The sequence below is a fragment of the Podarcis tiliguerta genome (assembly GCF_965153285.1).
Source record: "Podarcis tiliguerta genome assembly, chromosome: 9".
Lineage (NCBI taxonomy): Eukaryota > Metazoa > Chordata > Lepidosauria > Squamata > Lacertidae > Podarcis > Podarcis tiliguerta.
The window spans coordinates 15938969-15955189 of NC_139542.1; the positions used below are offsets into that span (position 1 = coordinate 15938969).

Genomic DNA, 16221 nt, shown 5'->3' on the forward strand with positions numbered 1-16221 from the left:
ACAACCGAATAACCTAGGAGAGATAAAGTTAAGTATGCAGTCGTAATGTAAATTAGGAATCACAATGGGGGAATTGGAAGTCATGTTGGAATTTGTGACGTGAATTCAATCTTTTCTTTTCTTCTGTAATGTGTGTTACTGATCTTGGATTGCTTTTTGTTGATCGTTGAGTATTGTTTTGTTTTGTAATTGTATTGTTTTTAAAACCAATAAAGCATTAAGAAAAATAATAAATAAATGAACTACAAATCCCATCATTCCTAGCTAGTAGGTCAGGGATGATGGGAACTATAGTCCAAAAACAGCTGGAGACCCACATTTGGGAAACCTTGCTCCACATAATACCCTATTCCCTTAGCTGCTAATTTTGTTCGCAGCCCTTGCTACAGGCACCTAATTACAGATGGATATGAGCCCTAAGGAAGCACAATGGGTAAAGTCAAAAACTAGACTGCAAATCTTTCTAAAGAATATGGTGATAATATTTGTGCAAAACACAACGGTGAGGGAATGGGGGGAAATGCAAGTATTTTCTTTTTGCAGGCAGACAACATCACATACTCAAAATGTGCTAGTTATTGGGTCTGTTTTCTGACTATGAACAAAAGACAGAGGGGCAGGCATGGGAGATTTGAATTGGATGGTCAGTACTGGAATATGTTGATGTCAAAACTGACACCTTAAGTAAACTCTAGTGTGAAGGCAAATCTTTGAATGGGACAGTGGAACTACATGTCATAAGGAACCCAGTATTGCTGCCAAAACGAACAATAAAACTCCCCTTACAGCTAGATGTCATAATGTAATGCATGTTTGCAATCTCAACAGCCAGTTACGGAAAGACGGAAAATGCACAAAACAGTGGCATCAGAAATAGGCCACATGTTTTACTGCACACTGTGGAGGGGGAAGAGGAATATTTAACATAAGGGTTCCACTTTTGGCAGCAGACTACTTTTATTTTGTGCAATTGGTGGTTCCACCCTGAAATTTATCTGTAATAAACATGTATATGGCTGCAAAATTTGAATTTCACTCCTGGAATCCATCCTACTCTGCTTGAGCAGATTCTGTTGGGATGCTTAAGCCTTTTACCCATCCAACCTCAAGCAAGGGAACAGATATACCACAGACCTTTCCACTTTCAGCTCACTAGGCTTGCGGCTTTTGCTTTTTTGACATGGAAAGCCCGGCGAAGGTTGGGCAATTATCTGGATGCTGTGATTTCCCTTCCCCCAGATTTTCTTTCTTAATCTAGCTCCCAGATCTATAAAGCACCAGTTACACAACTGGAGTGACAAAATCAATTAACAATCTACTAAGCTCTTCTGGCTGAGTGGCCACCGCCAATTTGCGGAGAGGGGAATAATTTGGAATTGATTTTTTTCTTTTTTAATAGTTAAGTTCAGTAAGAGTGCAAAGGTTCTCAGAACTGGGAAACCTATATGGGATGAAATCTTGTTTAAGCCTTAGTGAGTGAAACTGATGGAACGAATGGTACCTTAACAGCATGGGAAGCCTCTAAAGTGCATATCCTTCCTGTGGTGCTCTGAGATCATTCAGGAGGGGCTAGCAATGCAGATATCCCCCACAATGTTATCATCCACGCTGAAGCCACTTCAGAGGCTCTTCCCACCTGCTCTGAAATGAAGGGGCACTCACATTTGCCTCTGAGCTAGAAATTATAACAATTATATACCACCTTTTCCCTCAAGGTGGTGTATGTGGTTGTCCTCTTCATTTCATCCTCACAGCAGTTAGGCTAAGAGATGGTGAGTGACCCAAGGTCACCCAGTGAGCTTCATGGCTGAGTGGGGATTCGAACCCTGGTCTCCCAGATCCTGGTCTAACACCCTAACCATTATACCACACTGGTTCTCCATGTTAACAAGACAGAGTAAAGAACTAGCAGGTATTTCACCTTCCCGAACAAGTTTCTTGGGGACATTCTTTAGGGAAACACAATGTTTGAGAAACCTACGACAACATTGTCCTGTTGGTTGCTCACATTCAAGACCAAGAGGCATAGCTTCTATCTAGCATGGCAGCGAGCAGACGGTTCTGGCACCATGAATTGCACCATAAATCTCCAGCTGAAAGGAAAAGAATCTAGGGGCTGTGATAAGAACGCTGCAGAGATTCTGGGAGTTGGAAAGGAGTATTAAATATTCAGTGCATTTGAAAACTGTCCACTTTTTCCTAGGCTGAGGGGGAAATGGCGAAGATCTGTGACACGGTTTACTAGTGAGACGGAATAGTTTCTAGGAAACTGTTGCCTGTTCCGAGATATCAAAGCAAGGGATGGAGAGATAGGACTTCTGAGAAACTTTGAGATTCAGTTCTGCACCAAGTCACAATGGGAGAAAACAACCGTTGGGAAGTGAAAGAGACAACATCATATATGGACAGAAGGAATCTCTATGGACCTAACAGTTTTCACACACAGGGCAGAATAAAGATAATAGTTTGAGTTCCTCACTTGAAGCTTTATAAATTTGTATCTTATAACATCACAAATGGAGATCATTAATTATGTAACTGTTGACTAAGGGATTATTATAATAACTGAAATGTAACTGACATAAATTAAGATCATGGAACGCAGTGTTATAAGATCAGAAATGCACCCAAACCACCATACGGGGAGCCACTTTAACTAAAATGTATTAATTGGAAGTTGATTGGCATTTTGATAATTGTATCATTTGGGAGTTAATTGTTATTGTTATAATTTGGCTACTTTGGGGGGTATAGTGGAAAACTAATTTTAAAAAATTATATATAAAAAAATAGTTTTAACAAGGCTGCACAATAATCTTTCGTGCCCTCTCTACATTGCTGCTGAAAATCCAAACCATTTCTCCGTTTCTCTGTGACATGGAAGTATCACCTCTAAGATAAAACATTGCAAAATACAAAATTGCAACCAGGGGGGGTGGGGAGGACAGGAAGAGGAGACCCATTAAGGAGCAATTAACAGTCAAAATTTCACACTTAACAGAAATTCTGGTACCCATTGAAATTTCTTGAGTATTTCTGAAGTCCCTTATACTCCATTCTGAAGGACCTCGCGTCTGGGATGCCAGAGGTTTCCAGAACCTTCAAGAAGAACGCCACCAGCAGGCCTTTTGGCACACTGTAACCATATATGTACAGATTAACCTTCTCCAACTGGATGTCCAGATGTTTTGGACCACAACTCCCATCAGCACAGCTGGGGCTGATGGAAGATGTAGTACAAAACATCTGGATGGCCCCAGGTTGGCAAAGGCTAGCATGTGATTGGTACAGGACCCCTAAGGGCTCTTTAGCATGTGAGGCAAAAGGGGTGGATTGTCTTTGGGGTGCCTCCTTCTGACCGGCATACTTGGAATACCACCCTAATTCCAAGGGGATATCCTCTTACCACCGCCTCAAAGAGAGTCTATCATTTTAAGAAAACCAGCTCCTTTGACTCTCTCAGCACCAACGCAACCTGATCCAGGTACTTGGGAATATTTGCTACATGAGTTGTTGAAGTTATCGACATTGTTAAGACCTAGTTGTACGTGAAAGGCGTTTGCAAAGGGTTTGATGCCTCCCTTCTCTTCCGCCTGCAAAAAGCTGCCACACCGTAGGCGCAGTAAATTGGCAATCTCACATTGTGCTTCGTTTTTAAGTGCTTATGTTGTCGTTTGGCAACAGACCGGAGTGGCTTCTAAGTAAACGTAAAAGCTGCACGTGTCGTTTGCAGAGAACAAGACAGCTCAGATGTGATGACTTACTGGGCATACAATACACAGCCGTTACTCTGCCCCCCCTCCCACCCCCCACCCCCAATCATTATATCAGAATCTCAAGCATCAAAGCTGAGCTCCTGGGCCTATTTTCTACAGATTTCTGTGCACACACAGAAACAAATGGCTACAAACGGACGCTCATCGCCTTCCCGACTCTTTCAATCCAACACAGAGGAAGCAGCAGGGCGAACGCAGCAATTGGGGCGCCTGAAATTCTGCATCATGGACTGGAAAACACTGTGCTGCCTCCCTTTAAGTTTTCTATTTGAAGACGTATCCGAAGAAACAGATTTCCGGGTCTGGCTGTTTTGGGCCTTAATCAGTTTCTCGTGTTCTCTAATCTGCCTCTGCAAGTGATTCTGGATGGCGACCCCCAACGACTCGGGGTCAAGGGAGGCCCCGTAAACCTCCCAAGTCATGCCCTGCTCGTCCCACACGACATCCCGGACGCGCTTAGACTGCTTCAGGTGCCCTTTGCCCTCCGCGGCAGCTTTTCCTTCCTTCTTCTTCTCGCCCAGCTTTGGCAAGGGCAAAGCGGGAGAGGCTGAAAGATTGCCCTTCTCTCCCTTCTTAGTTCTGTTGCTTTTGGTTCCTAGGCCAGGGCCAGAATTTCTACTCAACCCAGACTCAGCTTCCAGATTCTGAATGCCAAATCCTTTGTCTGGAAGTTTATCCTGCTCAATTTTTGCTGTGGCTGGCGCACACACAGTCGGGGGCGCAGTAGCCGCTGCTGGAGTGTTAGTCGTCCCCTGTTCCTTCGGACTGAGAGGGACGGATTTCCCTTCCCCCTTTGGTTTGACGTCCACGTGGAGGCTGGCTGGAACTGTCTCAAGACTCCTAACCGTCTCAGTGCGCAGCTGCTCTCTGCAACCGCTATCGGGAGTGCCGCCAGTGGTGCGGAGAGCCTTGTCTTGCTCAGATATGCTGCAGGAGGCTGGATGCATCTGTTGGCTTTCCGCAACAGAGGAGGGTCCAAGGTGCTGAGGTTTGCTATTGATTCCTGGCAGAGCAGAAGGTGGAGGTAGCTTGGTTTCGTTGCTCGCAGGGTGCGGGGAAGCGCTGCCATTGACAGTAATCTGGTCAAGCGGTGCTGTCTTCAGCATGACTGAAGCGTCTGGCAACTGCTGGGAAGCATCGCTGCGATGGCTGGCTGCATTTGCTGTTTGTGCTTCTGTCACCTTGGACGACGTTTCTTGCACACCGCCAGGGCAGGGATACGTCGCGTCGCCTGACAAAGTCGAGTGGGCTGTGTCATGAGTGCCTGCTGTGCCCTCTTGAAGTCTGACAGCCTGAACTGCCAACCCCTCGTCTACTGCAGCTGCTGCCTGGATATGGGCTTCGGTCACGGTGGCAGCAGACACAGCTGTCTGGACAAGCGCCGCAAAGTCATCAACGATTTCCGATTGCTCCTTCCCGCCGGCTCCTGTGTAAATAATGTGCAACTGCTCTTGCTTCTGTGTTGCTTGGGGAGGCATGTTTTCCCGTAAGAATGCAGCAAAGATGCTTGGGCTGGTGGACGCTGATCTGCTTTCCATGCTGGCTACAGCCTGCACCCCGGCATCCTGATGGGTCCTGCTGGCCACCTCCCCACCCTCAGGTTGCACCATCATGGTCCCTGTGTCCTTGAACTCGGAGGGCTCAGGCCTTACCTTCTCCGCAGCCTTGTCACCGCATGAAGGCTGTGGTGTGCTCTCAAGGCTGGGTTTGGGGACCATCTCTGGTGCAGTTCTTGAGCCAGAATCGGAGCCTGCCTCCTTTGAGCCCTTTGGCTCTGCATCCGAGCAACCGTGGGCCTTCAGCGCAAGATCAGAGACAGGCTCCAGTTCCTTTGCCGAGCCTGGCACCTGCGTCACTTCGGGACCAATCCTTTCACCCACAATTTCCTTTGTGGTTGGAGCAGTTTGCTGGGCATCTGAAGGAGGAGAAGACCTGCCATGAGCTGTGCTCTCTGTGACTCTGCCACCACCACCTCCAGGCAGAGAGCTTGCCTTATCTGCTGCACTGCAGAGTTGCCCTCCAGCACCACTTGGCACAATTTCATTGACTTCCTGGGTAGCAGGTGCCTTGACTGCAGCATGTTCATTTGCTGGGTCCTGGCCTTGAGTTCCGGCATCACTAATGCTTTCCTGCTCAGAGTTATTCCCCGGCTCCAGAACTGCTAGGCAGCCTTCTTTGGATGGGCTGGAGGACCCAGGAGAAAACATTCTTGGTTTCCCAGTGTCATACCCACAATGCCGTTCGCCCGTTGCAACATCAGCTTCCACCCTGCAGTTCCCTTCAAGCAGGTGGTCTCCAGTGGGTTGCACCTTGGCAGTGAAAGGAAATCCATTACTGTTGCTCTCTATGCCCGCTTGCTTGTGCTGGTGTTTAGAGGACTGCAACCTTTTCAGGTCGTTTTCCTCCTCGGAAGCGGTGACCAGTGGACGCTTGGCAGACCTCAGAGGATCTGGTACAGTCCCCATGGGAACGCAATGTGTTGCAAGGCTCCCGTCAGCTTCGCCCAGCTTCTGGCTGAGAAGGGCCTAGGCGGAGAGAGGTGCGGCCACAAGCGTCTCTTCCTCGCAGCTGGTCTGTTAAAGAGAGACAGAAATATTTACAAAGTCAGATAAAAAGCAATGAAAATATGCAGTGTAGGCTCTATACCCAAGCAGGTTCAAGATGGGGGCAGTGAAGGCTGGACAATTAAGCCAAGCAGGGCACTGTGCCACCCACTCACCCCACCTGCCTTCTCACATACATCCAGCCCAGGGGGTCCCACTGTCTGCTAGATTTGTTTTCTTAAAGGGAGGAGGAGGGCGGCAAAGGTAGAAATAGTTGGCTCTGTCGGCTGCCACTGAACGAGGGGTAATCCTCCAGATAATAACAGTGGCGTAGTGTGGGTTGTCAGCACCCGGGGCAAGGCAAGTAATTTGCGCCCCCTAACCCGTGGATTTGCGCCCCCTAACCCTAACCCCCAGATGTTGCGCCCGGTGTGGCTGGCCCCCCCTGCACCCCCCACGCTACGCCACTGGATAATAATAATAATAGTAATAAAATTGTATTTATATCCCGCCCTCCCCAGCCGAAGCCGGGCTCAGAGCGGCTAACAGCAATAAAAGTAACACAGCATTCTAAAATCAATATTCTAAAATCAATTCAAAATCAAATGGCAACCACTGGGCCAGAGTTCTACGAGGATTGCCGAAGGAGGGGTTCAGGCTGTGCCTTGGATGTTTTGGAGTACAACTCCCATAAGTCTAGTCAGCACAGAGAGTGCCAAGGTTGCAAAGTCTGGCTTGGAATTTTACACAGAGATTCACGTGAGCAAACTCAGGTGCCCCTTTCTATTTACGACCTGGAAGAGCCATTCCTGGGGGCCGGGTGCAGGGCTTTACATAAATAAGCAGTGGGTGGTGGTGTGCACTTAACTCACCCCCTACTTCAAATTAATTACCCCCCTGGTTGCTTTTCCCTCCATGAAGTTCTTAATACATGTTTGCAAGGGTAAACATGTGTGGAAACCCTGCAAGGAGAGAAAGCAGCTTGAAGGGTGGGAAGACTGGAAGCACAAATGCAAAAACGGATAGAGAGAAAAGGATAAAGCACACCCTCCCCCTTGCTGCTTCTCCACACAAAACTGTCCCCTTAAGTTGATTTTGGAGGGAGCGAGGGGAGGAGACAGGGAATGTGTCCATTGGGCTTTCGTTTCATACAATGACACATAACATGCAGCTGGGCTATCATCAGGTGTTTCCCCCTTTGCAGGCTGAGAAAAGATTGAAAGCAACTTTAAGCAGGACATCCTTTTTATGGGGAAATTATCTCAGTCCGGGGGAAAATACAGGATAGGCTCCAAAGAGCTACACCTGGCTTTGGCGTACTCAAAAGCCTGGCATGCCCAATGGACTGCTTGTATTTTGATCAGGTGACCCCATGCCCAATCACCACCTGCTTTCGAAAGGCCCCTCAATCTTGAAAGCAGTTTGCCACACAGCTTGGGTGTTCCAGAAAAAGAAGCCCGAATCTCCACTGGGCTGAACAAGCCTTTAGAGCCCATCCATAACGTACAATCTGGTTCTCAGGCAGTGACCTTGCAGGAGAGCTTGCCCAACATTTCCCCTCTAGGGTTTTTACTAGGTAATAACGCCTCTGGGAAGAGATTCTTGGCATTGTGATATTAACACACCTCACATTCAGGTTTGGAGGGTTTAGCCTATTGTGTAACCCGCTGTCAGCAATCCACCAGCTCTGCTAAGATTGATTTTGATAAATCGCACAGAGAACAAGAGCCATATTATGCCAGTACAGAAATGAGCCAGGAGGAGGTTGGACATCCAAGCCAATAAAGCAGATCCCGCTAACATGCAGGGCTATGTTTTAAGATGCTATAAAGCACACCTAGTTAGAATGCCTACGTCAAAGACAACTGCAAGAGCTTGAATTAAACCAACTTGCTTCTTGGTTATCGCTGAATATTGCTTCCTTTTGCTGAAGTTCCCAACAATTACAAGATCTTTCGAAGTACATAAAACTGCTTCACATCTCTTACCCTTGTAACTTTCAAACTGTGGGAAGGCTTCTGAGGCTGCCCTGGTTAAGGGTGGAGTTCATTGCACTCCAGAAAAACAAATGCCTGAACATTCACCCCCTCCTCCCAGAAGTAATGAATCGCCCCAGGCTCTAGAACAGGCTTTCCCAAACTTAGGTCTCTAGCTGCTTTGGGGGTACAATTCCCATCTTTCCTGACCACTGGTCCTGATGATGGGAGTTGTAGTCCAACAAGTTTGGGAAAGTCTGCTCCAGAACAAGGCTGAGGGACGCCACGTGAATGCTCTTTCATGCTAAATTTTTTGCCTTCAACAGTGGTGTCCAAACTCTTTTCAAAAAGGGCCAGATTTGATGAAGTGAAGGGCCGTGAGGGCCGACCAAAGGGCCAACCAAAGTTTTTGACTTTTTTTTAGGATTGAAGTTGTTGAGCTTCTTTATGAATTTTTTTTTAGGGTTTTAGGACATGCCTGCTAGGCAAACTGTTAGACTCCAACTCCCATCAGCCTCAGCCAATGGCCAGGAATGATGGGAGTTGTGGGCCTACAGCATCCGCAGAGCTGTAGGAAACCTACTACAGTTAATTCCAGTGTCTCAGTGCTAGACGGTCTTGGTCAATGTTAATTTTCCTCTGTCGGCTAAGCATAATGATTTATTTCCTTTAAGAAACAAAACCAAACCATAGTGCTGAATGCAGCCATGTGTTCGGATCTTCAAAGAGGATACTGCGAAAAGCAGAACAGGGAAGGAGAAGCCTGATGGGCAAAATTACACCATGTCACAAAGGGGCATAAAGAAGGGGTGAGAAAAATACAATGAAGTAAAAGCACCTACTCTCAGAAGAATTGCAAGCTGAAAATTTGCAGTGTTTATAGCCCAAGTCAATGACCAGAGGTTTGGGTTTTTTAGAAAGACGGTCAAAGACTGCTTTTCCAAATAGCTGAATTAAAGTGCAAGTGTTATAGCCAAGGCTCCCTAGCTTCATACAAATCCAAGCCCATTCTCATAACTCTTCATGTACTGACCTCTTCATTCAAAAGAATGGCCATCTGTCAGCAAACAAATGGGCAGTTTCTCATACATGGGCTCCAAAAAGAGGAAACCCTTTGTTGAAGCAACTTCCCTTGCAGTCTCTGACAATTTCACTTTTCTTCTGGTGGCTAGGCATAAACACTTCAGGGTTGTGGAAAAGAAGTACGGTGATGATTTAGTTCCCAAATCTCAGCTGGACTAAAACATATAAAAGCCTGGGGTTTAAAATCTGAACTGCAAGTGCCATAGAAGCAGTTATATAAAGCTATTTCACATTGAAGCAATGTATTAAAAACCTCCCCACGTTACCACCAACATCCACGCGGACTTGTTTCATGGAGAAAGTAAGAAGAATTTTATACATGGTGAAATAGACTCATAGTCCTTTAGTGATTTCATGCTCTTTATTGCAGCTTGTAAAACAGTGATTTTTTTTTGCCCCCCAAACCTCAGGCTTTTATATACATTATTTACACAATGAGTCCCGCCTGATTGGCTGATTCTGCTTCCCTCCTGGAGCCTGATTGGTCTTTTCCTGCAGGCCAATCAGTTATTGCATTCTACGATCCTACCAGCCTAATAGGCTGATTAACTTTCTCCTGGAGCCTGATTGGTCTTCTCTTGCAAGCCAATCAGTTGTTGCATTCCAGGATCCTACTTGCCTATTGTTCTAGGATCCAAGCTTAGTACATAACACATGGTAACCTGCTTGTGAGTTCCAAAAGCAGGCCAGGCCAGGTAGGAACTATAGCCCTGACTCCTTCAATAAGGCAAAGGTAAAGGGACCCCTGACCATTAGGTCCAGCCGTGACCGACTCTGGGGTTGTGGCGCTCATCTCACTTTATTGGCCGAGGGAGCCGGCGTACAGCTTCCGGGTCATCTGGCCAGCATGACTAAGCTGCTTCTGGCGAACCAGAATGGCACGGAAACGCCGTTTACCTTCCCACCGGAGTGGTACCTATTTATCTACTTTCACTTTGACGTGCTTTCGAACTGCTAGATTGGCAGGAGCAGGGACCGAGCAATGGGAGCTCACCCCGTTGCAGGGATTCGAACTGCCGACCTTCTGATCGGCAAGTCCTAGGCTCTGTGGTTTAACTCACAGTGCCACCCACGTCCAAACCCCTGCAATGCAGAAATCTCAATGCAAGCATTCATGACAGATGACCATCCAAACTCTGCTTCAAAACCTCCAAGGATGGAGAGTCTGCAGACTCCCGAGGGAGACCATTCCACTGTCTAACAGCTCTTACTGTCAGAAAGTTCTTCCTGATGTTTAGTCAGAATCTCCTTTCTTGTAACTTGAGCCCCTCCAGACCAGGAGAAAACAAGTTTGCTCCATCTTCCATGTGACAGCCCTTTAGATATTTGAAGATGGCTATCATATCTCCTCTCGGTCTCACCTTATCCAAATTATTCTGTGAAGACAATACAGCGGTACCTTGGAAGTTGAATGGAACCCATTCCAGATTCCATGTACGTTTGAAGCCGTGTCGGACGTTTGGGTTCGAAAGAACGTTTGCAAACCAGAGCATTCACTTCCGGGTTTGCAGAGTTCGGCAGCCAAAATGTTTGACTCGCAAGGTGTTTGGGATCCATGGTACGACTGTACTTAGATAGATCAAAGACAGCTTCTTGTGTTCCTGGACTTCAAAACCTTCTGAGGTAGCCTGTTCAACTGTTGAACACCTTGTGCCCTAAGGTTTAGTGAAAAATCCTCTTCCTTGTAATTTGAGCAGTGTTGGTTCAGGCCATACCCTTTGGTGAAACAGAAAACAAGGCCCTATCTGTGCCACACATTCAAAGAACTACTCTACCACCTTCAACGAAAGAATCCTAGGAACTGTGGTTTGTTAAGGGTGCTAACTGCTGAGAGTTGTATGAGATCCCTGTTCCTCTGAGAGTTACAATTCACCAAGTGGTTTAAAAATCATCCCCTCTTCCCAGAGAACTCTGGAAATTGTAGCTCTGTGCGGGGAGTTGGGGGGGGTGTCTCCTAATGACTCTCAGCAACCTTAACCAACTGCAGCTCCCAGAATCCTTTTGGGGAGGCCACAGTTGTTTAAACTGGTATGATACTGCTTAAAATGCAAATGGAGCTAAAGAGATAGCTAAGAGAGGGAGTTTGGGGTTATGAATTTCAGTGGCAAGTCAGGGGAAGCAGAAATAAGTTATAAGGGATATCTATCTATCATCTCTCTCTCTCTCTCTCTATCTATCATCTATCTATCTCTATCTATCTATCTATCTATCATCTATCTATCTATCTGTCTATCTATATCTATCTATCTATCTATCTATCTATCATCTATCTATCTATCATCTATCTATCTATCTATCTCATCTATATCTATCTATCTATCTATCTATCTATCTATCTATCTCTCTATCTATCATCTATCTATCATATATCTATCATCTCTATCTCTCATCTATCCATCTATCTATCTATCTATCTATCTATCTATCTATCTATCATCTATCTATCTATCTATCTATCTATCTATCTATCTATCATCTATCTATCTATCTATCTATCATCTATCTATCTATCATCTATCTATCTATCTATCTATCTATCTATCATCTATCTATCAGAATGAGAGAGAGAGATCCTGTGACGAGGAACTCCTGATAAGAACATGGAGTAAGGAACTATTCTGGGTCCTTGAGTGTTTTATATGAAACAGGGATCCTTGTGTCTTTCTAAGCTCCTCTTCCTCTTTTCTCCTTTTAAAAAAATGTCATTTGTCTACTATTGATTATCATGGTTTCTGCTGAGCTATGGAACTCATTGCTGCCAGGTCAAGTCCACGAAGGACCATTGTCTTTCATTTTTTACTAAAGCCTGCTGTGAATTAAATAAAGGTGTTTCCTGTTTAAAAGCAAAAAGCTAAAGCCGTGTGCTGTGAGCATGGAGCATGAATAAGCTTTGCTGCCCTTCCACACTTGAGAGTCCGAGAGCTATTAGCTATTAGCGCTGGCGCACCACCATTCCTCCTCTGGGGGACAGGGCTGCATTTGCAGTGCCGGCTGGTTGCAAAACGAGTATCATTTATTTATGATACGGCTGTCAGCTTGATTTCTTAAGAGGAAATATGGATGTATTGAGACCTCTGGGCACTGAGACATGCGCCATCTGGGCTGCAGGTTTGCTTTTCTGAATCAAAGAGCCAGTGGTAGATGCTGGGTTTGCTTATTGCAAACACTTATTGCAAACACCTCCTGCCTCAAAAGGAAATGCCGGAGATCCATGACGGGATTTCTATTTCTATTTTTACACAGCAGCCACAAGGGGGTTCTGATTGGATCAGAGCAGCAATGTACAGCAAGCCCCCTCCCCACTTTTAAGTGAAGACAGAAAGGCACCTTAGACCAGTGTTTTTTTTGTGGTTGTTGTTAAGTTGTGGGTGAACATATCAGACGACACAGCGATTCTTCAAACAGCTCTTGTTTATTCACAGGCCAGAACAGAACTGAACTGAAGGGCTCAGTCAGCCTGCTTATATAGAGCTCCAGTACAACGTTACTGTAACAACTTTCTAAAACTATCCAATCACTGAATGTCACTTTCGATCCTTCATTTGTATAACTATCTACAGTATCCCCCTGCTGGCCCAGGGTGAGAACTTCAGTACATAACAGTTGTATTCTGTGACATGTCATTGACACAACAGTAATGCATTAGTGATGGATTTATACTGGACCGTCTGCACATCGTTCCCCGTTACGTGATGCTTCTGCAATGACACGGCATTAATGCCATCGGGAGGGGCGCTCTTGCTGTACACCCAGCTTCCCCAGAATATTTACAGTATGAAAGGTTACAGGATTTCAGTTGGAACTTGCGGGACGTTTATAAATTTGAAACCAAGCAGTTCGTTTGTCCTGAAACTCTTACAGGCACAAAGAGCACTGAAAGTATAACTGCGCTGGTAACATCGTGGACACAAATGATCATGAACAGCAAACTTTTTCAGCAGGGGGCCTATTTTTCAGGCCACAGAAAGTGTTTAAAAGAACGCACCATTTCTAGGGCATGTACTCTCGCTTGCCAAAACCCAAGCCTATTTATTGCCCAACGCTGCAAAGAGATTTATTTCTTTTTCCAAGGTGAAAGGCGAGGAGACATGGATTGCAAAGGACATACAGTAGTTAAATCAAACAATACCCCAACGAAGTGACGGCTACAAGAGTTATTTAGGAAAAAGTTGTTCTGTAGCTCTGGGTACCCTGGCAGGAATGTTATTTATTGGCCAAACCACAGGCCAATGTTTGCATACTGGCCTTTTGTATGCTTATCTGCACGGTCTTGTTTAATATCTGGACTTAGAGGTTGATCAAAGGCAAAGGCCTGTTAAAATAAGACTGCACTAATTAATAGATGAAAAATAAAGGGAATAATTATACCAAAAAATGTAAGAAAAGCCCTGGCGGATCGGGCCAAAGGCTCATTCTCACAGTGGCCCACCACATGCCTATGGGAACCCTGCAAGCAGGACACGACGGCAGAAATTTTCCGTTCATGATCCTCAGCTGTTGGTAGTCAGAGGCACATTGCCTCTGACAGCGGAGACAGGAATAGCTATGGCAGCTAGTAGCCATTAATAGCCTTCATGACATGCTCCCTCAGTGAAGATAGGTGAAGGGCAACATGACCGTGTCTGAGGAGATTTAACCTTGCTCACAGAGAATTCTGGAATTCACCTTATGTGGTAGCGTATATAATCTTGATATTTGGGTTCCCATGACAACTTATTCCCCGAGAGAGGTATAAATCAAAGTTGAGACACAATGGAAATGGAAACTGTATTTTATTACCACTTACTCAAAGAGGGATACAGCTTGGCAGCTTCACTCTCAAAGGCACAGCCCTTCTTTTCTGCCCAAAACACTGTTCCAAACAAGAACTTTACCTGGAATTATCCACCACAGAACTGTTTTTGTTACAGCTATCTCCCCCAGGGACGGCTATCTGCTTTACTCTTCCCGTAAAAGCACCTCTAGACCCTTTCTGAGGAAATTAAACAGGTTTATCCTGCCTGACAAACCCCTAAGAATTCCTAGTTATTTCCGTAGCCAGACCCTATATCTCCATTAAACTGTCAAAATTCTCTCCTTATTGGTCATTTCTCCTCCCTGCCATGACTGGGACTCATACCTGGCCTTCAGAACTGTGGTGGTTACTGAATTTGTGGTTGTATTTCAATCTGTATTTACTGTTTGTGTGTGTGTGTGTGTGTGTGTGTGTGTGTGTAAACAACAACAACAATTGGTTCAAAATTTAGATTATTGGATTGTTTTCTAGGGTTGTAAACCACCTTGGGTTGGCATGGAAGATGGCATATAAATGCTCAAAAAAATAAAAGTCCATTAGTTTTAATATATTTTTAATGACTTGATATGGAGTATCTTCTACAAGGTCTCTCAAGCCCTGTTCCAGTAGCACTTTCGGGACTGATTGGATTTCTGCTACCTGCACTCACTGTGCCTAACTATGGGGGCCACGCTCAACCTCCACATGCTCAATGGGTCACAATGCCAAAGGGAAAAAAACAGGACCTGCATGCCAGAGAGCACCATATGAGTCAGAGCAGACAAGAAATATCCCTACAAAAGTGGTACCTACCCACCGGCTTGAAATGAATATTTCAAGACCAGGATTTGCACTACAGCTGTCTGCCTGAAGATTTCTGACAAAAACAAACAATTTTCATTGACATGCTGTGTGCATTTCACGCACACAAGAGAAAGAAATCCCAGAATCTCTTTCAAAATCCGTAATTCGGCAACCTATCTAAATTATGTGAATGACTATGGTTTGTCAGCAACCTTTTTCAGCCGTGGGCCAGTCCACCGTCCCTCAGACCATGTGGTGGGCCGGACTATATTTTTTTTTTTGGGGGGGGGGGAATGAACAAATTCTTATGCCCCACAAATAACCCAGAGATGCATTTTAAATAAAAGCACACATTCTACTCATGTAAAAACACGCTGATTCCCGGACTGTCCGTGGGCCGGATTGAGAAGGTGATTGGGCCGCATCCTGCCCACGGGCCTTAGGTTGCCTACCACTGCCCCCTTACTACCCCATGCAACTGTTAAGCTCATTTTTCACCTTCCCAACCTCATTTCGAAAGCCCCACCTTGCACCTGTTTTTCATGTTCACCTCATGCCCATGCTTTCCTCCTTCCTTTTGTGCAACTTCCCTTGCACAAAAACGAACCCCGTGGGCAGCCTCCTGCAGCTTCCTTCCCCCACACATTGAAACTACTATGCACCCTTCCCACCTTCCGCCCAGTTATGAAACCACCGTTCCCTTCCGCTCGTAATAAGCCACGATTAATTTTTAAGCTTCAGCAAAGAACGTTGAAGGCCTTCTATACAGCAAACCCTGAGGCTGGCTGATAACGGAAGCTTGGATAACAACATTGTCTTCCGTTAATTGTAGGCTAATAGATGCCGTTTTCTGTGTCAGGGCAAGTGCTTCCTTGAGGCAAGAGATCTAGATTGGAGAAAACTTAAGTTAAGAACCAGTTAATTGGGTGGGAGAGGGACAGAGGAAACTGTCTGGAAAAACCTTTTGTCACAGTTTTATATAAAAGTAGGGCAAAAGGAGGGTGATGGAACCCAGAGAGAAGGAAACACGAACTACTTTGGATAGGCACTGAAATAAGCGTAACTGCACTGCAATGATCAGAGATAGGCACAATGTTCTGATATTTGTCTTGTTTGTTGCTGAAGGGAGGAGGGATTTCCTGGAGAGTGGCTTATCATAGAATCATAGAGTTGGAAGAGACCACAAGGGCCATCGAGTCCAACCCCCTGCCAAGAAGGAAACGCCATCACAGCACTCCTGACATATGGTTGTCAAGCCTCTGTTT

The 16221-nt window shown here is 45.6% G+C and overlaps 1 protein-coding gene across 2 annotated transcripts in view; it reads right to left on the minus strand.

Moving 5' to 3' along the window:
• Nucleotides 1–516: 516 nt before the first annotated feature.
• GPRIN3 (GPRIN family member 3) overlaps nt 517–16221 on the minus strand; it is a 44567-nt gene continuing 28862 nt past the window's right edge. Inside the window, exons 2-3 of one of the 2 annotated variants that reach the window (XR_014501821.1) lie at nt 1131–6349; nt 517–1050 (exon numbers count right to left, since the gene is read on the minus strand). Coding sequence is in view for 1 of the 2 variants with exons in the window: in XM_083398346.1 (XP_083254472.1) it covers nt 3938–6241 (2304 nt within the window). In the remaining variant the exon portion in view is untranslated. Of the gene's footprint in view, nt 6350–16221 lie in introns of both variants that reach the window. The other variant, XM_083398346.1, reaches the window with a different exon arrangement.